Consider the following 23,570-nt stretch of genomic DNA (forward strand, 5'->3'; position numbering starts at 1 on the left):
TCAAAACTACCTCTATATATTAAATTAAAATAATATAAGTATATTATTCTGAAAGTGATTATTTTTTTATCGTAGCATCTCATATAAAGATTGACTAACGTTAATCATATTTTTTATATAGGTATTTAAAATGTAAATTTATAAGTAGAATACCTCAATCTAAAATTTTACCTTAATCTCAATTATTTAAATTTATATATTATAAATTTTCATTTTCGTTTTCTAAAATAAGATAATTTATATGCATACTATAGTTTCATGCCTTGCATACTTCACTATGGATTTGAAGATTTATAATGGATTTGGGATGAAATTTATAATAGGAGAAATTTAGTAAGAACTCTCTCTCTCTCTCTCTCTCTCTCTCTCTCTCTCTCTCTCTCTCTCTCTCTATATATATATATATATAAAATTAAAATTTGACAGATTTTATAAGATGTGAGATGGATTAGGGTATGAAGAGAGAATATTTTGAGATTCTTTTGGGCATTTGATGTTTTGGTTAGTGAGTTTTGAATAGAAGATAATTTAATCATTCAATTTATAAGGATTTATTTAGTAGAAAACGAGAATTTGAGAGTTTTAAATAAATGAATAGGCCAAAGTGATTTAATTTGCTCGAAAAACATGTTGGATCAAAATCACATGCATTCTAAATTAGAGAAATCAGACATGTGATTTGTAACCAAAAAAGACAAGTGATTAAACCATAAATAATCTAACATTTACAACCTAAATTTGACTATTCATAAAGATCGAGCTCATTTATGATCTTATCATCCTAATATACGGCTGCTAGTTTTTTAGGATTTCATTCAAAATAAGAATAGTAAAGCAAGTGCTATATAAGAATGATTATCGCGCTGATCGCATGCACTGATGCACTCACGTAATTCTATTTGACTTATTTATTATCCTATTTTTGAACGATTTGGTCGATAAAAGTGGCCTACTAAAGTCCAGCTTGTGTTTGTCCACTTGCTGGAACCTGCTGTAGGCTATTTCCATATTTCTATAACTTTGCATGGCTGGCATTGGCAGTGGTATTTGATCCAACTTTTCAGTTTCCACAAAACTTAGTCAAACTCTGACGTTGCAAATTTCATCAGCTTCTTATACCAGACTGATCTCATATATATAGCGCATAAAAACAATTGGTTAATTATGCTGATTATTGAGTTCCCACTCACTCACACACTATAAGGAAGTTGGCTTTGGATATATTTCCTGCAAAGTTAAGGTTTGAATAGTAGAGAAAAAATTAAAGTAATTTTTAACATGCCCTGCGTAAGCCATTGATAGACATTAATAGTCTACACTACTGAAATACTAAAGACAAAATTGTAATGAAATTTCTCTCTGCCTCTTTTATTCATAATCAGTGGTATTTATAGCAGCAAGAGAGTACGGTCACTCAAAGGTAACAGCTGCACTTGAAGATAAGCACAAGGAATATAGCAAAACGGAATTCAGCAACAACATAAGGGAATTGGGGAAACTATCAGCAGTTGGTCATAACCAATTACTGAGGGAATATTCTTCAGCTGCTGGAGGCTTGCTACACGAAGTCCTTGGAAGTAATTGGGTTTCTTTGATGTTCTCTTGGGCCTGCTATGGGTTTGTCCTATATTGCTATCAACACCCTTTCCTGGAAAAACAATCTTGCCCTCAAGGTTGTGGATTGTGGACAAAGTGCCCCAATGTTCCAAGGTGGTGTCCTCTGGTGGTAAGCCTAGCCATTGGACCAACACCAGCTTGGATGCGGGTATAGTAGTGGTGTCCCATTTCCAATCTAGGATAGATAAAGGCTCAATCACCGAGTGGTTGTCAGAGTTAGCGGGATAAATGGTATCAACAGTCACAGGGAATGAACTGTGATGTGGCTTCAGTAAGGAGACATCAAACACCAGGTGAATTCTGGTGGAGTCCGGTAGTTGGAGTTGATAAGCACCAGGGATGCCAAGTTCCTGGATCCCGAAGGGGCCATATAATCGCTTGGGCAACTTAGAATAAGATGACCGGAGTGATGTTTGGCGATAAGGACGAAGGCATACGTAGACCCAATAGCCCACCGAATACGAAACATCCCGATGGTGGGAGTTTGCAACCTGCTTCATTGCGTCTTGGGCCTTAGCCAAATGACGTTGCAGTGTGGTGTGGAGCTGTGTTCATGACACAAGTAGAGAATTGGTTGCTTCGAGCGGCAAAGTTCCTTGTAGGTACTGAGGTATGGAATGGGGTGGTTTTCCGTAGATGACCTCAAACGGCGATAAACCAGTGGTAGAGTGAATTATGGTGTTATATGATCATTCCGCTAGAGAAAGGAAGGTGAACCACTACGAGGGTCTGTTGTGCATGAAAGAGCGAAGGTATTGCTCAAACACTCTATTCAAGACCTCGGTTTGGCTGTCAGTTTTCGAGTAATACGAGGCACATCCTTAGTTTGGTTCCACTTAATCGAAAAAGCTCTTGCCAAAACTTGCTTATTAACAGTGGGTCTCTGTTGGATACAAGACTGCAAGGGAAGCCATGTAATTTTCACACCATATCAATGAATAAAATAGCCACCTTGTACACTGAATGTTTCAGTGGTAATGCACCAAAATGTTCTCCCTTAGAGAATCTATCAACTACTGTTGTAACAATAGTTTATGGCAAACCGAAAAAATTATTGGCTGAGTCACGAACAATGTCGCTTTCTTTAAGACGTTTCGTGGCACTGCCAAAAATTGTACAAGCAGACTATCAACCACGACGTCCCCAGGATAAAACAACACAGATCTCTGTATAAGATTCCCATTGCATTGAGGGAACCTTTTCTAGAATTACACCCTCTTGTATGACTTGAAAAGTCACTCTAAAAGGCAACCGAAAAATGTGACTTAAAAAGTCACTCTTAAAACCAACCGAAAAATATGACTTACAAAGTCACTCTTAAAGACAACCGAAAAAATATGACTTACAAAGTCACTCTTAAAGGCAACCGAAAAAATATGACTTACAAAATCACTCTTAAAGGCAACCGAAATTTTAGAGCGACAGAAAGAAAGAGGGAGAAGTTTGCCGACAATGCATCGGCTGAAATATGGGAGGGAGAAAGAAAAGTTGAGGAAATGCTTCTCAACTGGGGTAAGGAAAAAAGAAGAAATGAGTTCTCTATATATAGAGAGTGAAACACTATTCAAGTGTTTATCATGAGCGATGTGGGACTTGAAGCTTTTTTTTCTTTTTTTTTTCCTTTCTTTTTTTTCAAACTTTCATTTGTTCTAACAACTACCACCAAAATGGTGTTGAAACTATGGGATTAGGGAAGGCTAATGATAAAATTGAGGGAAAGGTCCTCCCAAATAGTGGAGGGAATTGCAAGAGGTTGAAAGAGACCAGCTGGTTTCCTGGTCTCGTATTTCGTCTGTTGACAGATAAGGCATTGGAATACATAGTGGTAGACATCATCCCTCATGTCAATCCAGAAGAAATTTTGTTGGAGTTGTTGCAGGGTTTTTGCAATTCCCACATGGTTGTCCTAAGGGGTGGAATGGAATTCCTCCAACAATAAGGAAGTGAAAGAGTTGCTTGAGGGAAGTCAAACCTTCCCTTGAAAGAAGATGAGGTCATTTGTAATTGTGAAGCTCGAGTATGTGTCGGGCTGGTGTTGGACATTATGTGATAAATCTCTGGACTCAACATTGTCTTGGAGTGAGTGACATAATTGGTCTATGAAAACAAAATTCGGAAGAGATAAAGACCAACATTGACCACCAAGGTATGGTATGTGGGATAATGCGTCGGTCGTGACATTGCCAGAACCTGGCCAGTATTGGATCGAGTAATCATAGCCCAACAACTTAGATAAATAAGTTTGTTGCTCAGGTATTTGGATGACCTGTGACATAAGCTCTTTCAAGCTTTTGTGGTCAGTGATGATGACAAAGGGATGACCCAAGAGGTAGTGTCTCCATTTATGTACCGCAGATGTGATAACATGCAATTCATGACATATGTGGAACCCCATTGTAGTCGAGGACAAAAGAGTTTGCTATAGAACGCGATGGGGTGTGACCGCTGGAGGAGAACTGCTTCCATGGTTGAGCCGGATGTGTCGGATTTAAGAGTAAAAGGAAAATCAAAATCAGGGGAAGCCAGTATTGGAGCTTCCCTCATAGCCTGTTTAAGCTTGTCGAAAGCTTGTTGGGCCTCCATGGACTAAGAGGATTGATTTTTCCTTAAAAGTAAATTTAATAGTGCCACAATCAAAGCATAGCCACATATGAAACGACGATAGAATCCCGTCAAACCGAGAAAACCACAAAGCTCGATGGTGGATGTCCAAGATGGCCACTCCCTCATGGCACTAATCTTGGCAAGGTATGGGGCCACGCCTGAAGCTGACACAATGTGTCTGAGGTATTGAAGAGTGTTCCTGGCAAACAAGCACTTCAAACTCGCTGATGGAATTGTTCCCAGGATAAGGTAGCAAAATCAACTCCATCCTCAAATGTTGGCTGCTCTATCCACGGTGCCATTGGCTCCGAAATCCCCTCTGCCCTCGTCCCTACCTTCACCTTCATCCAGCTAGCCTCATGAAGCTAGATGTTCCACGTTTTGATGGTTGGGATCCATTGGGTTGGATTTTTTAAATTACCCACTTTTAACACCTTATCAGCAGTGTTGGTCATAACCAACTGCTGAGGGAATATTCGTCAGCTGCTGGAGGCTTGCTACACGAAGTCCCGGAGGTAAGTGGGTTTCTTTCTCTTGGCCCAGCTATGGGTTTGTCCTGTATTGCTATCAGCCATGATAAAAGATGGAAGACCAAAATCAATTCAATTAGTTGAATAGGCAGACGCATATATACATCGTGGCCAACGTTTTTCTTTCTTCATCCCTTTCGATGATACATCACATGCGATCCCCATGAGCACTATAATTAATTCATGTAGATCGAGCCTTCACCAGTTAGAGCCTTCGTTATCAAAAAAATTAAAATGTCAATTTTTTATTATTAATTACCGTGTTTTTACTAAAATCGTCTCTATTGGCTACTACAGATGATATTTATATATATTCCATTAATTTCACATGTAAAACACGATAATTTTAATAAGTGGAATTAAAACAAACTCATGTTCGCAAGGAAGGTTCTCCCTATGAGCTTGTGTTTCTTGCGTAAATATGCGTCATCGGATCTGGACAAACATTCGGTCACCTAGTGCATATGCGAAATTAACTTTCAAATAATAATAATTATTTTAGCTCCAATAATATGTGAGGTCTCTTTTGCTGAGCCTACCAATATGTGTTGCCTCGTTGACCAATGGAAACATTATCCAAAGGTTCATCTGTTTATGGTGGAATATCGTAAGTACCGAGGCAGGTTCTTCTAAATTGTAAGTCACACTATGCAATATATATTATATATGTTATTTAGGAAGTGACCAAAGAAAACATTCTCTTTCCCAAAGATTTAGTAATTAATTAATAATTTAGACTTGACTCTAACCTAATTCTAAAAAGTGATTTACAAGATAAAGATACACTATATCAGTTATATCATCATGGATCTCTCATAATAATAAATATTAACGTAATATTTATATTATTTGTGTACATTTTTATTGTCTATATTAGTAGTTTAATTTTTGATTAAAAAAAGATGATACTAATGAAAATAATGCTAATTTTTATATTTTTCTACTTTAGTAAATGACAATTTAAAAAAAAAAACGCAATAAAAATGTTTTACATGTTTTTTTGTTCTTATGTTTTACATGTTTATGTCTAGTTGTTAATTAGAGTATTTCACGGTTGTTGATCGGTAAACAAATCAAATAGAGCAAATTATATTAATCACTTTTAAGATTTTATGTAATTATACAAACACTCTATGTTATATTTTAATCATTACAGTCACTTGTAGGGGTGTTAGTGTAACATATGAGATGATATGAGTATATATAATATTTTCAAACATAAATGAGAGTTATAGTGTAAGAATAATATTATATATAATTCAAGAAAAACTCAGCGGTGCAAGTACGCATATTTCATTTATTTTAAATTAGTAAGAGAAGGGCATTTAGTTGAGTCTATGAATTAACCTACATTAAATTTTAGAAAATAAAACATGTCAAAACTTTTATTAAAATCTATGTCATATAAAAAGTTTTTAGGTCTAACAAACTGTCTATTTAGATAACATAGATAAATATTTATTAATTATAGTTATTAGTATTATTATTTGAAACAAGCACTCTGTGCCAGTGCCTTGTCTATCTATATTTTTTTTTTTGGTTTTTAATTATAAATAATAACATGATTAAGAGATCGATATAAATAATTATCTTGAGGAGTTACTTTTAACAATAACCGTGTGATTCAAAGGTAATTTTTATTCTCTTTATTATTAGTATAAATTATTGTTAAAATCATACATTTATTTATCTTGAAAATTTACAAACAATAAACATGATGACTGGCCTAACGAGTTAATTTAAGCTTATACTTCCTCAAGTCTCAAATATAAGGGGAAAAATATTTTTTTCTTGGTCCTAAATATAATTTTTTTTAATTAATTTTACTTTATTTAATGTTATTATTTTTAAAATATTATCTATTTAATTGAGATGTTAGTTTCAATGACTATTTCTTATCTTTGATATCAAGTTCTAATGAAGAATAAATTGAAAAAAATTACCTTTTAATTAAAATTGATATAATTAAATATAATTAACTAACTTTCTTATTTAGTGTGTAATATTTTTTTATATATTTGAGATCAAATAGAGTATAATTTGTTGAAAGATAAATTTGTTATATTTAGAGCTAGACAACCCGGAGAGTCAATCTTACAAGACTCAGTTAGTTTACCACCAACACCAATCACAATACATTCTAAAAAACAAATAACTAGTAGACATACGACTAAAATTTCACCAATTAACCCTAACGTCACTCACTAAATTAGTGTCGTGACTAAATTAAGACTCTGCCAATACATAAGAGAAATGTGGAACACTTTTTTGGACAATCCTCGAGGAACACTACTTTTCATAAAAGGTTCCCTGTGTGAAACTGCCGTTAATTTACACTGCTTGTGAAATGCAAAACCAAACACAACTGGAAACCTATGACTATAAACATTATGGTACAGGGATTTATGTCGACAGACTTTGACAGAATTCCAATGCGCATTACTACTCATTTACTAGACAACCGTACCCAAAAGAGTCAAGTGATTTTAGGAATTGATTGTGTCAAGTGGCTACTAATTTGAGAATCAGCATCCATAAAAATAACTGAGTATATATAGTCAACAACTCAGCATTAGGAGGATGATCCCGTCGTAGAGTCAGCTATCGAGTAGGGTTATGTTTGGCCAAAGCTTGCTATAATTCCATAACATATCCTAATTGTGACTTTTCAAAAGTTATTATAAAAGATTATAATCTTACCCTCCATTTCAATTTACATGATGATACTGTATAAATTATTTAAAAAAAAATATATAAATATAAAAAGGAGTGGTATAATACTATAATATGTTATCCAATTAGTAATTTCTACACAAGGTATCAAGTATCTCTTGGTCTCTATATACCTGTCCGGAGTGGTGAGACCCACCAGACCAAACTTTCACTGTTCACCCAAATAAAAAGCGGAGCCACTTCGGCTACTATATAAACAGGCCAGGAATTAAGCACATCATTGTGGTTTAGCTATCGCTCAGACTCGTATTCCAGTTTAAGAAGCGAGTGAAAGAGTGTATATCATTACTCGTTTAGAAAAAGGTATCCAGAAAGGAAGAAAAAACCTTCAAAGAGCGCATGCCTAGCATGGAGATAGGTGGCGAAAAAGATCAGTTCAATAAATATGCTTGTGCATGTGCTGTAGTCGCTTCCATGATATCCATCATATTTGGATATGGTAAAATATTCAATTCCATCTTACTCTTTACCTCGCCTTGTTGCTCTCTTTATATTATTCAATTTCTACTATTTTGTTCTCTCTGCAAAAAAAAAAAAAACAAGATATATATGGTCCATTTATTATATTAGAAATTACGGTATATATATTATGGAAACCGTTATTAATTTATTGGTAGAGGAATTCCATATATATTTTGGATAATTATTTACAGTGAATAGTAATATGGAGACAATTTTCTAAAAGTGAAATAAGTATAGATCATTGATAACTAATTTCTATTGGAATTTCAGAAGAAAAAAATCTGTAGGCTTAACCAAATTTAATAAAGTCTTTTTCACTTAATTATATTTTTTTAATTCAAAAAATTTAAATCTAAAATCTTATTTAAAGGATGATCACCTATTCATAGAGATTAAAAGTAATATGAATATAATTATCATTATTGTTGAAATAATAAGGGACAATTATTGTAGGAATGATGGATGCATGGTGTAATAATTAGCTCATGGGAGACACTAATTAACGAGAATTTTAAGGATGGAATTCTTGTATAATAATTTTTTTCATTTTCTCAATCGGTGGCTTAACATCACTTGGTAATATTCTTCTTAAATTATGTAATATTTTAGCTAGGTGAATGCATGTCTAGCTAAATTTTTTATACATGTATACATGATTTCAGATACCGGTGTTATGAGTGGAGCCATGATATTCATAAAGGAGGAGCTCGGAATCAGCGACACCCAACAAGAAGTTCTTGCAGGAATCTTAAACCTTTGTGCCTTGGTAGGATCTTTAGCTGCAGGAAGAACCTCTGATTACATTGGTCGACGCTACACAATCGCCCTAGCCTCTGTCCTTTTCATGGGTGGTTCAATTCTCATGGGATATGGTCCAAACTACGCAATTCTAATGTTGGGAAGGTGTGTTGCTGGTATTGGCGTGGGTTTTGCTCTTTTGATAGCACCAGTTTATTCTGCTGAAATCTCCTCAGCTAAATCACGAGGCTTTCTAGCTTCCCTACCCGAGCTTTGTATTGGTATTGGAATTTTACTTGGTTACGTAGCGAACTACTTCTTAGGGAAATTGACTTTGAAGCTTGGGTGGAGATTGATGCTTGGTATTGCAGCAGTTCCTTCACTTGCTTTGGCTTTTGGCATTCTGGCAATGCCAGAATCTCCAAGGTGGTTGGTGATGCAAGGCCATTTAGGAAAAGCCAAGAAAGTTTTGTTGAAAGTTTCAAATACTGAACAAGAAGCTGATCTTCGGTTCAAGGATATAAAGATTGCTGCTGGGATTGACGAGAATTGCCCTGAGGAAATGGTTAAGCTCCCACAGAAGAACCATGGTGAAGGGGTTTGGAAAGAGTTAATAGTGAGACCCTCTAATTCTGTTCGGTGGATGTTGATTGCAGCTGTTGGGATTCACTTTTTTGAGCATGCAACTGGAATTGAAGCTGTTATGCTATATAGTCCAAGAATCTTTAAGAAAGCTGGAGTCACCACAAAGGACAAGCTCTTGCTCACAACCATTGGAGTAGGCCTCACAAAAATCTTTTTCTTGATAATAGCCTCATTTTTGCTTGACAGATTTGGGAGAAGACGCCTCTTGCTTACAAGCACCGGAGGAATGGTTTGTAGCCTTGCAGTGTTAGGATTCAGCTTGACCATGGTGCATACTTCACAGGAAAAGCTCTCATGGGCCTTGACCCTTAGCATAGTGGCTACTTACTCATTTGTTGCTTCTTTTAATATTGGACTTGGACCTGTCACATGGGTGTATAGCTCAGAGATTTTCCCTTCTAAGTTGAGAGCACAAGGAGCAAGTATTGGAGTTGCTGTCAACAGAGTCATGAATGCTGCTGTTTCCATGAGTTTCATTTCAATCTATAAAACAATAACTATAGGTGGGACTTTTTTCATGTTTGCTGCTATATCTATATTAGCTTGGTTGTTCTTCTATTTTTTCCTGCCTGAAACCAAGGGGGTGGCCTTGGAAGGGATGGAGATGGTTTTCAGCAAAAATTATAGTAGGAATGTAGCTGCAGAAACTGATCAGAGGCAGAACGCGTAAGTGTGTTGTAGTTGAGATACAGTATACTTTGTATGGTTGTTTGTATTGTGTACTTTGTATTAAATTAATATTAATATTAATATCAATATAATATCATAATATTTAAACCTTTTTTTAAAGGATAATATTTAAACCTATTTTGCACCAACATGCTACAAGCCTACAACTTTATCCACACTACAAGCAAGTTGCTAGAAAAAGTAAAACAACGAGTATATTAACTGAGCCTGGCAAGTCAACTTCTAAAAGACAAGTTGCTGATTACATACAGTTCGGAGCAAAATGAAACAGTTTGCTGATTAGGGAGTTAAATCAATGCTAGTTGCTCATGACGCAACACACAAGGAATTTTGTGCAAACGTGCTATTGCTATTACTGGATAAAGAAAAAAGAGAAATGGAGTGCAGTGATTAAATTTATATGAACTACGTGAAAAATAAAAATAAAAATATTTTACTAGTTCAATCACCACAAGCACCCCCATAAATTTTAATTCAACAATATGTTTATAATTATGATTTTGAGATACTTATAAAATAAAAAGGAAAATGTTAACAATGAAGTGATACGTATTTGAGACCAAAAGATAATAATAAAGATCAATTTTATAAAAACAAATAAAAGAATGTATTGTGTAAATCGTTGATAACTGCTAAATAATTGTATTTTGATAGTAGAAAATCAAGCAAAATTATCTTTAAAAATAATTATTTAATAGTTATTTGCGCTTAAATATTAAAGAATTGATGTTTTGTTGAATTTTGGAAAAACTGGAGGTGTAACAAGCATAAAAACAAAAAAATTTGAAGAAAAGAAGAAAATGTAGAGTAGGCCCACCCAATACGTGCGCTTAGCGTGCGCATCACGTGCTAAGCGGGCCAGGAAGCACATGCATTAAGCGAGGCGTTAAGCTCGAGAGTTGTCATGTGCACTGAGTGCGCAACAGGCGTTAAGCGTGCATAACTGAAATAGAACGCGTTAAGCCTGTAACACGCGCTAAGCCCGCGATCCAACAGAAGCACGCGCTAAGCCTGCAACATGCATGCTAAGCGCGCGATCTACATGCGCTGAGCGAGCGGGTGTCGCGCTGAGCGCGCCTACGAAGGCCCAAAGCCCACTTCAACAGCTATAAATAGAGAGTCAGTCCAAGGGAGAAGACACAAACACACCACGACAGAACCCCCTCTCCTAGGTGTTTCATTCACTCCCTTTCTTTCACCCCTCCTCTTCTCAAATTAGTAAAGAAAAATCATAAACTCATACATGCTAGACAGACAAGGCAAGTCAGTTCCCACACTATCTTATCTTAAATTTATCTTTTATTTATTTAAATCTTTTATCTTTCTTATCTTTCACTTTTCTAATCTTTTACCTTTTTCTTTATCTTTTAGTTTTATCTTTAATTCTTTCATCTTTTCCTTTATCTTCTAATTTTATCTTTTCTTATCTTCCATCTTTATCTATTTTTTATTTTAAATTTATTATCTCTGACTTGTAAATTGGGTTTGCATTAGCCTAAGTATAAATAAAGTCTTGTGGATTCGACACTCGAACTTCCAAGTACTTTACTACTGTGACAATTTGATACACTTGCCAACGAGTTAACAATCGTTTTTTTAAATTGATTAAAAATATTTATTTAATTAATTGTACTCATCATTTGTAATTTTTTTTTAAAAATAACTAATAGTGAATAGTATAGAAAAAGTATTAATATTAAAGAGTATATATGCGTTACTAACCTTTTTGTAAAATACCCCTTTACTATAATTAATGATGACCGGAGGTGAAGAGCATTTACATTTTTAGATTTATATGAAAAAGCTTACTAACACATATATCGGACCCAAAGCAAATTTTTTGAGAGAAACTTTTTTTAATTTAAATGAAAAGATTATATGTTAGACTTTTGATCAATATAAATACTAGTAGTAAATATTTTTTTTATTGGTATCACTTCATTCTTAACATTTTAAATATAGTAGCCTGATCATTGGATCAGCTATATTGGTATTCATATATTTTTGGACAAAATAATTATATATAACTAAATTAAATATTTGAATATAACTACTTTTAAGTTTAAAGGAAAATTTGTGATTATCCATATAATATCCCATTTCATTCTTTTTCACTCCCTATTTTATTCATTAATATATACTACCACCTCTTAGAATATTCATTAAAAAATGATATTCATCAAAAGTTATTGAACTATCAACCCAATTTAGATTGATATAATGGTGTAAAATAATCTATTTAGTAGAACAATATGTATTCAACTATCATCATGTGTAAAATTATCTCAAGTTAATAATAACTAATCATCACAAGCAGAATTAATTTTTTAGTTTCTAATTAAAAGATTAAAAGCATATGTAATCTCTAATCCGGCCGTAAAAAAAATATTGAGTCGTCTAACACAATAAGAGTTAGTTTTTCATAATATTATGGTGAATTGAGATTCAAATTCGTACACTATCATTTGACATTGTCCCGCAAACAAATTTGTCTTTTGAAAAAACATATTAGTGGAGAAACAAAGTTTTTTTTTGTAATTAAACAATGAAGTACAGCCCATCTTTTTGTTGTTTTTGTTGTTATATAGGAACTTGACCGTAGATTCTTGATGTAATTAGATCGAAACAATTGTTGCTCATAGTCACGGCTAACTAGGAAGTAGGAACATGCAAACTATTGCTTTGACAACGCATTTCCCTTGGCCAAGGAGACAAGGACAGATTGATCTAGAATATTTACAAACATTGTTGCTTTCTTTTATAATAATTGTAATGAAATTAAAACCTAAGATTTTTATTTCTACTATTCAAACTCTCCAACATTAGGCCGATCTAGTGGGTTTCCAAACATTGTTGCTGCTATTAACTATTTATGGGTGGTCGTCCGTTGGGAACTTGCAGAAAGGACAGTAACCTGATTAAATTCTGAGAAGTTGGAAGGAACAAACTTAAAAGATTCACATGTACATGGTGAATTTGTTATAGTCTTTCAAATATAATTATGAAAATAAAGTTTTCAGATTACGTTTTAAAAAGAATTCTACTTTTCAAGACCTCAAACTTTAAAAGAAGGGAGAAATGAAGGAAATGTTTGTGGGTTCAATTTTTTTCACTTATAAATACTATCAACTAACATTAACGGATAAAAAAAAGAGTTCAGAAAACACACACTAGAGAATCTGCCTCAGGTCGATTTCTGTAGTAGTTACATTATTTCCCTTGTTTTTGCTGAAAAGCATCTCCATCTCTTCCAAGGCCACGCCTTTGGTTTCTGGCATGAAAAAGTAGAAGAACGCCCAAGCAATAACAGATATACCAGCAAACATGAAAAAAGCCCCGCCTATGGTAATTGCATTATAGATTGATATAAAACTCATGGAAATAGCAGCATTGGTGAGTCTGTTGACTGCAACTCCTATACTTGCTCCTTGTGCCCTCAACTTCAAAGGGAAAATCTCAGAGCTATAGACCCACGTGATAGGTCCAAGCCCAAGATTGAAAAACGCAACATAGATATAAGTGGCCACAATGCTAAGAATTAATGCCCACAAGAGTTCCTCGTGGGATGTATCCACCATGGTCAAGCTGAATCCTAACACCCCAAGGCTACAAACCATTCCTCCAACGCTTACAAGCAAGAGGGGTCTTCTCCCAACTTTGTCAATAAAAAAAGTGGCTATTATCAAGCAAATGACTTTTGTAAGGCCTACTCCAATGGTTGTGAGCAAGAGCTTGTCCTTGCTGGTAACACCTGCTTTCTTAAAGATTCTATGACTGTATAACATAACAGCTTCAATTCCAGTTGCATGCTCAAAAAAGTGAATCCCCACAGCAGCAATCAGCATCCACCGAACAGAATAAGAGGGCCTGAAAATCAACTCTTTCCAAACCGCTTCACCATTGTCCTTTTGAGGAAGTTTAACTATTTCCTCAGTGCAATTCTCGTCAATGCCGGCAGCACTCTTTATATCCTTCAACCGAAGCTCAGCTTCTTCTTCTGTGTCTGAAACTTGTAATAGAACTTTCTTGGCTTTTCCCAAATGGCCTTGCATCACCAACCACCTTGGAGACTCTGGCATTGCCAGAATGCCCAAAGCCAAAGCAAGTGAAGGAACTGCTGCAATACCAAGCATCAATCTCCATCCAAGCCTCAAAATTAGTTTCCCAAACAAGTAGTTTACTATGTAACCAAGTAAAATTCCAATGCCAATACAAAGCTCGGGTAGGGAGGTTACAAAGCCTCGGGATTTAGTAGAGGAGATTTCTGCGGCATAAACTGGTGCTATCAAAAGAGCAAAACCGACACCAATACCCGCAACACACCTTCCAGTCATTAAAATTGCGTAGTTTGGACCATATCCCATGAGAACTGAACCAACCATGAAAAGAATAGAGGCTAGGGTGATTGTGTAGCGTCGACCAATGTAATCAGCGGTTCTTCCTGCAACTAAAGAACCAAACAATGCACAAATGTTTAAGATGCCAGCTAGAACTTCTTGTTGGGTGTCGCTGATTCCTAGCTCCTCCTTTATGAATATCAGGGCCCCACTCATAACACCAGTATCTGACAATCATTTGGAAAAAGATAAATCAACACCTCAAATGCAATTAAGCACGTAAGGAGAGAGAGAAAAATATAAAGATTTATGTTGTGATAGAAAGTGAGAAATAAAGAAAAATAAAAAATATTGGTGAGATGTTTAAAAATGAAAGGGTATTTATGTGTCACTAATTAAGTCATTTAATATCTACTTTCTTTGTCTTGATTAGAAGTAAAGTTTCTTATTTTTTTCTCAAATATTAATAAATTTCACTTACTTATATCTTATTTAATAAAAATTTCTCTAAAATATCCTTCATTAAAAAAATTATGTTTGATATCAAATTTTAATAAAGATAATTTTAAAAAAAAACTATTTGTTTTATAATTAAAAATGACACAATTTAATAAAATTAATTAATATAATAAATGTGATGTTTTTTCTTTGTTTATAATGGAGACCAACGGGGGTATGTTAATTCTTTTGCAGCTATTAAAGTTATTAAATAGTATTCTTATTTATAAGACCTAATCACCTAATTGATTAATATTAATAAAAAATAATTAATGTAATTAATAACAATAAATTTATATATTTATCCAAAAAAAATACTATTATTATCAATATAATATTTCTCTTATTTCATTAGGAATATTATTAGTCTAAAAATAATTATTACATCAAATAATATGGATTGAAAAGTTAAAAAAAAATAGATTTTATAAATAAACACGAAAGTAGTACGGTATATGCTAAAAAATGTTAAATGATGATCACTGATAGTCTGATATAAACAATATATGGCAGCCTTTAGCTTGTTATTGCCCCTGCAAAAATATGCTAAAATTAATTTATGAAAATGATAAAAATAAACGTTCTCCTTCGGGGAAACATATATATGTACAATACGATGATCGAGTTGCATAGATAAGAAAAGGAGTGAATTTGGAAAAACATATAGAACACAAAATTAAGAAAGTCTAGAAGGAATTGAATATATATACGTACCATAACCAAATATAATGGATATCATGGAAGTGACTACCGCACATGCAACGGCATATCTTGAACCTTTGTGCTCATTATTGTTACCCCGCTCGATCTCCATGATATATGGATGACCTTCTTTTCCTCTTTAGTGTTACCTTCCTTTAGATATATAATTAACGAATAATATATAAACTGTTGTTCTCTTGCTTCTTAATATATAAGAAGTAATACTCTGGAGAGAGGCTTTTGCCGCAGAAGGAAAGAAATTAATACACAGAGGCTGGATGCAGCTCATGCATGTATGTCATGGATACTCTCTATTTTTGGCGTGTCAGTATGCATGCGATGTGATGTTGAGTTGAATGACCAAGTTTGGGGGTTGAATTCCGTATTGTTCGTAAGTTGGTGATGATATGATTAGTTAGTTATTTAGGATTAGGATTCACTGTCAACGCAACGTACGTACGTACGCCTGCTGACATGCTTATCCTTCGGTCTGATCCCAAGTAATTTAGCCTCCGCGTCATATGCTAATCACTAGGAACTAAAGGGCTCTTCACTTCACTTAGCCTTGATCTACTCTGAGCCAATTGATTAAAAACGTTATAGGGCCAAAAAACTCGTATGAAGAAAAGTCTACACGATCAAAAATGTCTATAAAGCCCTGTGAATTTATTTTATAAATAAATTATTAAATTATGAGAAATTCATTTTTAAAGTAGAATTAATATTTTATCCAACGTTACAAATAATATTCAACAACTTTTCTTTTCTCACAAAAAAAAAAAACAGTTCATTTCATGAAACCTCACACTGTTACTCTTTTTCCTATACCCTCCTTTATCCTTTCTACTAGCTAGACAAGCAAAGAATAACATTAATTGTTCTCATAAGATTTTTTTCATTAATTTATAATATTTGAATGCAATAATACTTAAAGAAACTCAAATTCATTGGCACTTAAATTAACACGTACTAGTTTAACTTTTTCAGAGTATGTATGAACTAACAATTAACCTTTTATATAGAATATAAATTATATTTATAAAAAATTCATAAAGAAAATTAATTAAATGCATATATAACTTCAATCAAATATATATATGTATGCAGAGGTTATGTTGATCAAGTTATTTCAATTAATTTATAATTTTTTATTAGTTAAAAAGTTTGTTTGATTATTTAATATATATGTTTATTTTGGTATTTTTTAACATTTTTTGAAATATTTAAAATAATATTTTTTTAAAACGTTAGTTTCTGGATTATAATTTTTTATATTTTATTTTATTTTTATCCTTTAAATATTTATTAAATGTTCTTATTATCTGCATAAATAAAACCCAATTTTTTATTTTAACCATTATGCTGTTGATTTTCATATTTTTTTTATATTGCACTATTTAATTTAATCATTATATTATTTGTAATATTTAATTTATTATTTTAATATTATACTTCATGAAATTGATCCTGATAAATGTGAGATTTATTTTATTTTTCAATAATTTTTAAATAATTTTATATTAGATTATTTATTTTAATTATTATATTTATTAACATAATAAAAGTGTAATGTTTACTCAAGTGTATTTTTTTAGTTTTTTTCAAACTTGATTAAAAATATTTTAATATAAAGTATAAGATAATAGTAGAATACTTAATATAAAAAAATATAGTAACTGGAATTAAATATGAAATGAAAAAACTTATTCATATACAAGAGTTTAAAATTAATTGAAAACTAAAATTATAACATCTCAAATATATTTTTATCCATGAAATAAAATTAGAATTTATATGAAAGTATCATATAAATATATTCATTTATATCATTTTACAGTTTTCAGCTACTTTAATTAATAATTTTATCAAATACTTAAGATTTAATAAATTAACTTAACAACTTTCAACTAGTTTTACATATTTTAAGTTAATTTTTTAGTTAGTTTCTCCAAGCATAACTAATATAAAAAAGTTCCATTTAAATGATAATCACATACATAATAGGTAACAAAAAGCCATGTTACTGTAAATGCTGTGTGAGAACATAGGTAGGAAAAATGATAAATGGGCAAAAAAGTATTAGCAAAAAAATTATTCAAATGAGTGAAAAAATGTCATACAAATAAGGATATAAAAAATTATTCAAATGAGTAACTAATACGAAATTTTAGTTAATTTGATAGTTAATCTTGACAAAAAATTATTGCAACTTCTTTACTTTACCGTTGCTTTTAATGAAATAATAAATAAATTAATATCTTTGTAGTTTTTATTAGAAGTTAAAAGAAGAAGATTTCAAGTGCTTTGAAAGAAAATTGTTGCAAAAAGTTGAAGAAAAAGCCTCGAAGAAAAAATTAAAGATTGGAACAGCTCGCTTAGCGCGCAAGGCAGACTGAGTGCGTCTCCTCACTTAGCGCAAATAAGACCCACAAAAAAACCCAAAGGCGCGCTTAGCATGAAAACCCGCGTTAATTAAGCGCAAGGTCGCATGAAAATTAAAATACCTTAAGTCTATAAAAGGATTAGGAAACAAAGAAGAAATACACACCCAGATAACAATCCCTACACACCTACAACCCACCCTGACACACCGAAACTTAGAGCTCTCTAATGAATACATATTAAGTCTGAGTATCTCAAATAAGGGAAGCTCTCCATTATCGATCCTCTTCTCCTCCTCTATCCATCACTCTTCTTCTGTCCACATTAGCCTTTAAATTGTAAAGTATCTCATGACAATAAGAGACTAAACTCTCGTTGTTGGGAGCTTAGTAGTCAAATCCCTTATAATGTAATATTTTCTTATTATGTATTTAATACAATGTCAATTTGTATTGTTTCTTTCATGTGTTTTATTGTTATTGTGTGGCTTGATCATCCATGCATTAGTTTTAGGGATTATATAATAGGAAATGGTAATTTCTAAATAAGTGGAAAGGGTATCTAAACAATTTATTGCTAGAAATAGAGTGACTTTGTTATCTTTTATTTTTTTTATCTTTTACATTGAAATTTCTTATATATTTTATCTTCTATTTTTTTTACCTTTATTATCTTTTAATTTAAATATTTATCTTTCTTTAATTTTTATTTTAAATTCCTTAACTATTGCTTGTAAATTAGGTTTACATCAATCTAACTACAAATAAAATAATGTAAATTTGACATTTAGACTTTTAAATATTTTACTACTTGAGACAAATTGGTGAACTTGACAACGAGTTAATAATAACGAAATGGTAAAAAATACAAATGGAATGAAAAATTAAGTACTGAAAAATATAATAAGAAAGTAAATGGAAGCAAAGTCGTTTAAGCAACTAAAATAAAATAAAATGAGCAACAATTCAAATGAAATGAAAAAAAATACAAATAGGTAAGAAAAATTATGAAAATGAGAAAGGAAAAACAATTCAAATTAGTGATCAGATGAAATAATAGAAAAAATAGTTCCATTGAATAAGAAAAATGAAATATATAAACAAAAATTGATGAAGAATAAATAATGAGATAAACCTGGATTGCAATCTAATCTAATAACATAAAAATTTGTAAATAATGTATGTATCTAAGTGGTAAGTGGTGATCAGAGAGAGCAACTCTTACGATTCAGAGTACACGTGCTGATTATATAGAGATTAATTCATGTGACACGCGTTGTAATGTAATATTTTGTAAGGATTTGATTCGGTTACGAATCATATGTATTAAATATTAATAATAATACATTAATTACATTAAATCATGAAAAATAATTACATCAATTAGTTTAAATCATTAACATTAATTAATTGAATTTGAATTTGAATTTGAAAATTTCAACAACAATTTCTTTTGAGAATTTTTTTAAATAAAAAGTAATTACATCACATTTTCTTATCAGAATAAAAATCATAAATTTATTATTTCTATAAATTACTGTAATTAAATTTTTTATTATAAAATCATACGAAGAATTTAAAGAATATATCTCGTGTTGGTTAATAACGATTAACGAGTCCCCATTTGTACCTCTGAAACTTATGACACCTAGTTTCCCATGAAAACAGTCAACCAAATTCCTAAACTTCACGGTTCTCAGAATCAAACGATACGCAATTATGCATGAGATATATAGTACGTACCATTCACTTCACCGATATTTTTTTAATCTAACAAATGTTAATTTTTTTTTTGGTAACTACGATACTTCAGGATATTTTAATTGTACTAGTTAAGCTTTTTCCCTGCGAACAACAAATATAAAACTCGTGTGTAATAACTACTATTGCAGTTATTATTTAATGCTGGTTGTTAATGTTCAATATAGGAGTAATTTTAGTTATTAGATGTAAGCTTCCTGTCAAAAAAAAAAACAAAGTTGGATGCAAGCTCAATAAATAGAAACAATTATATTTGCAAAAAAATATGGATTAAATCTTTAAATAGAAACTTGAATGACAAAAATGAACCACACTTTGTGCCCACACAACAGCTACAAGCAAGGAGAGCCTTAGGCAAATAAACACGTACCATTGTTTCCCCTCCACAGGTGGAACAAGATATACAAATTAATATGTATAGCCTTTGACTCTGACCCTTTTCCTTTTTCACTCTTCCCTTACTCGTCTTACCTGATCTTCTCAATCAACTTGTTCCTCGTACCCTGTCTCTCTCTCTCTCTCTCTAACACCCAGAAAATAAAACATAGACAGAGACCAAAACACACACACACACTGATGAAACAACCAGCTGCAAAATCATCCCTGAGGAGGCTTTGTCCGAACATCAATAAAGAAGATGGATTGGAGACCGTTCTTGAAATACCCATACCGGAAGAAATGTTCTCAACCATGGGGAACAACGTGGCATTGCGGTGGCAAAACATGTTAACGTGGATGAAGGCACAAACAGAGGACAAATTGGCAACCCCCACAGTTGCATCGCGCTTAAACGAGCTTCGCTTTCTGCTTTACCTCGTTGGATGCCCTCTTATACCTCTTCAGGTTCAATTAGGCCATTCCGTCCATCGTCCCGTCAGAGATTGTTCCATTGTAAGAACATATACCTTTTTTTCTATCCTAGGAGAAATAGAAATAGTTACTGAGTTAAGAGCAACCCGATCAAACTTCAATGAACACATAACTCAATTTTATTAACTTTTCTCTAATAAGTTAAAAAAACCGATTACATTATAGGGAAAATTAGCCAAAGCTATGCACAGATAATGATTTGAATCATGTGATAATTTCTTCCTAGGAAAAATTGTTGCATTCCTTTAAGTAATTTTAACAGTTAAACATGCATGTCATGTTAATGTAAACATTTTTACAATATAAAAAAGTGTATGATTGTGATGTTTAACATAATTATTAACTTTATTATTTAAATGTGATTAGAACTTAGAATTTTCATTCTCAAGTACTGATGCATGTATACAAAAGAAACATACATTAACAACGTCAATTCCTTATATGAATCTTATTGTCTTGACGGAATTATTATTACCTCACTAAATTGATTGATTTTTATTAGAAGAATAATAAAATTATTTCATTTCATTCAAAAGAGGAACATAGATACAATCATGAATTTGATCAAAAGCATGATTGCTAGTAAATAACCTTGATGTTCTAGCTAACTTATGAACAAGTTTAGCTCGTCTCCTACCTGTTTTACTTGCTTAAAAAAATAAATATTGGATAAATACATATATACTTAATGCACATTTGTTCTTAATTTGATTTGTAAGTATTGATTGATTGATTGGGTTGCAGGAAGCATCAACGGCAAAGTATATAGTGCAACAATATATAGCAGCAACGGGAGGACAGCCAGCATTGAATGCGGTGGATAGTATGTGTGTGACAGGGCAGATCAAGATTAGTGCATCAGATTTTTACCACACTGGTCAAAGCATTGAGGTGAAGAAAACCTCCGAAGAGATGGGAGGGTTCGTTTTGTGGCAAAAAGACCCCGATTTGTGGTGTCTAGAGGTCGTTCTGTCCGGTTGTAAGGTTTGTTGCGGCAGCAATGGCAAGGTCTCGTGGCGCCATTCCTCTAACCAACAAACCCCCGTTCAAAGAGGTGCCCCTAGACCTTTACGTCGTTTCCTTCAGGTATATTAATAGCATGTTTTATTAACTCAAGTGGATCACAAAAGTAACTTTCGGTTGACCTTGACGTGAAAATTTGATAGTTGTAAAAAAAATTGATTTTAAAAATTATATCTCGAAATTATTATTTTTTATGGAGATCATGAATCTTGAGTTCTAAATGTAATTAAATTATTTGTTCATTAGGGATTGGATCCGAGGGCAACGGCTAACTTATTTTTGGACGCTGCATGCATAGGAGAGAAAATAATCAATGATGAAGAGTGCTTCATCTTGAAATTGGAAACAAGTCCAGCAATTCGTGATGCCCAAAGTGGCCCAAACTTTGAGATTATACACCATACAATATGGGGCTACTTTAGCCAAAGATCTGGTCTCTTGGTTCAATTTGAAGACTGTAGATTACACTCAATGAGAACCAAAGATGACAATGACATTTTTTGGCAAACAAGTTTAGAATCAGTAATTGAGGATTATAAGTATGTAGATGGGATAAATGTGTCACACAGTGGCAAGACTCGAGTTACAGTTTCCAGATATGGCGAACAATCAGCTAACCATAAAAAAGAATTGGAAGAGAGATGGAAGATCGAAGAGGTAGATTTTAATATATGGGGTTTGAATGCTGAAAGCTTTCTACCTCCCTCAAACTTAGAAAAGACATAAAATGCCTTGCTATTTACTCCCTCAAACTTGGTAGATTTTAATGTATGTGGTTAGGGCGTTGAAAGCTTTCTATCTCAGACTTAGGAAAGATCATATACTTTGTAACAGAATACGCACGCATGTCCCCCCCAAAAGAAAAAAATATTTATATCATGTAATGACAAGCATGAAGCTAATGTTGATTGAACAGATGATTGGAGTAGTAATTTAAAAACATGCACACTGAAAGCATTTGTGATTTTTGTAAAACAAACAACTTTTTGTTCCACAATTTTATTGCACTTATAATTAGAGGAAAAAATGTATATTTTAGCAGTGCGCTATACATACATAAATACACAAGACATTGCGTGTGTGTGCTTTTAGTTAGGATACTCTCCTTTTTTATATATGTGTGTAACCTTCATTATTTATTTATTTCTTATTAATTATTATTAAAGATGACATTTTATCTAGAAATAAAATTATATATATATATATATATATATATATATTTATTATACCTTATAAAATTCTTGATTTTTAGGCCTTGTATTTATCACCACCGAATATTTTGATCCTGAACTTTTAAAAATAATTATGTTTAGTCCCTCAAGATAAACGTCATGTAGAAAACCATAGTATATTTTTTTTTAAGGAAACAGTGTATGGCTTAAGAGATTAAAAATACTTATTTTTAAAGGTTTAGGGATCAAAATGTTCCATGATAAAGTACAAAAACTAAAATCAATTATTTTACAAAATATAGAGTCTAAATCCATAAAATTATAATTACATTGTCTATATATGTTTGATATTGATTTGAAAATATATTTTTTGTTTTCATTTCTTATTTTCACTTTATTTTATATTTTTTAAATTTTATACAAAACAAAATGAAAATAGAAAATAATAAAAATTTATTTTCACTATTTATTATATAAAACTTTTAACAACAGAAAACAAAGTAAAATAAAAATCTCATTTTAGAAATATATATGTAACTTATATGTACTAAAATTTCATAACCATTTGTATAAATTTTTACAAATGATTAAATTTTTTTAATAGAATAAAGTGTAAATACTCAAATAGTGCAAGTGCAATTTACTCTACTATTCAAATTTCATTTTATCTCAAGTTAAATTGAAGGGGGGAAATCTGAAATAAAATACACACAATCAAGTTCCATTTTATTTTATCTTATCTTATTTTTAAAACTTTTGTGAAAAAAAAAATATTTTTAAAACAATTCAGATATGATATATAATATA

General features: G+C 32.2%; 3 protein-coding genes across 3 annotated transcripts; 2 read left to right on the plus strand and 1 right to left on the minus strand.

Moving 5' to 3' along the window:
- The first annotated feature begins 7,700 nt into the window (after positions 1-7,700).
- On the plus strand, positions 7,701-10,106 carry LOC102661233 (probable polyol transporter 3). The gene is made up of 2 exons (XM_006590618.4): positions 7,701-7,923; positions 8,609-10,106. Exons 1-2 carry the CDS (start codon positions 7,824-7,826, stop codon positions 9,997-9,999), a joined length of 1,491 nt encoding a protein of 496 aa, XP_006590681.1. The 5' UTR covers positions 7,701-7,823; the 3' UTR covers positions 10,000-10,106.
- Positions 10,107-13,189: 3,083 nt separating this feature from the next.
- On the minus strand, positions 13,190-15,668 carry LOC102661358 (probable polyol transporter 6). The gene is made up of 2 exons (XM_006590619.4): positions 15,569-15,668; positions 13,190-14,583 (listed from the first exon to the last, which is right to left on the minus strand). The coding sequence occupies exons 1-2, from the start codon at positions 15,666-15,668 to the stop codon at positions 13,190-13,192; spliced, it is 1,494 nt and encodes a 497-aa protein (XP_006590682.1).
- A 4,523-nt stretch (positions 15,669-20,191) lies between these two features.
- Positions 20,192-22,436, plus strand: LOC102664990 (uncharacterized). Its single transcript, XM_006591479.3, has 3 exons — positions 20,192-20,589; positions 21,313-21,654; positions 21,838-22,436. Exons 1-3 carry the CDS (start codon positions 20,275-20,277, stop codon positions 22,315-22,317), a joined length of 1,137 nt encoding a protein of 378 aa, XP_006591542.1. The 5' UTR covers positions 20,192-20,274; the 3' UTR covers positions 22,318-22,436.
- The last annotated feature ends 1,134 nt before the right edge of the window (positions 22,437-23,570 follow it).

Source organism: Glycine max, chromosome 11 (assembly GCF_000004515.6).
Source record: "Glycine max cultivar Williams 82 chromosome 11, Glycine_max_v4.0, whole genome shotgun sequence".
Lineage (NCBI taxonomy): Eukaryota > Viridiplantae > Streptophyta > Magnoliopsida > Fabales > Fabaceae > Glycine > Glycine max.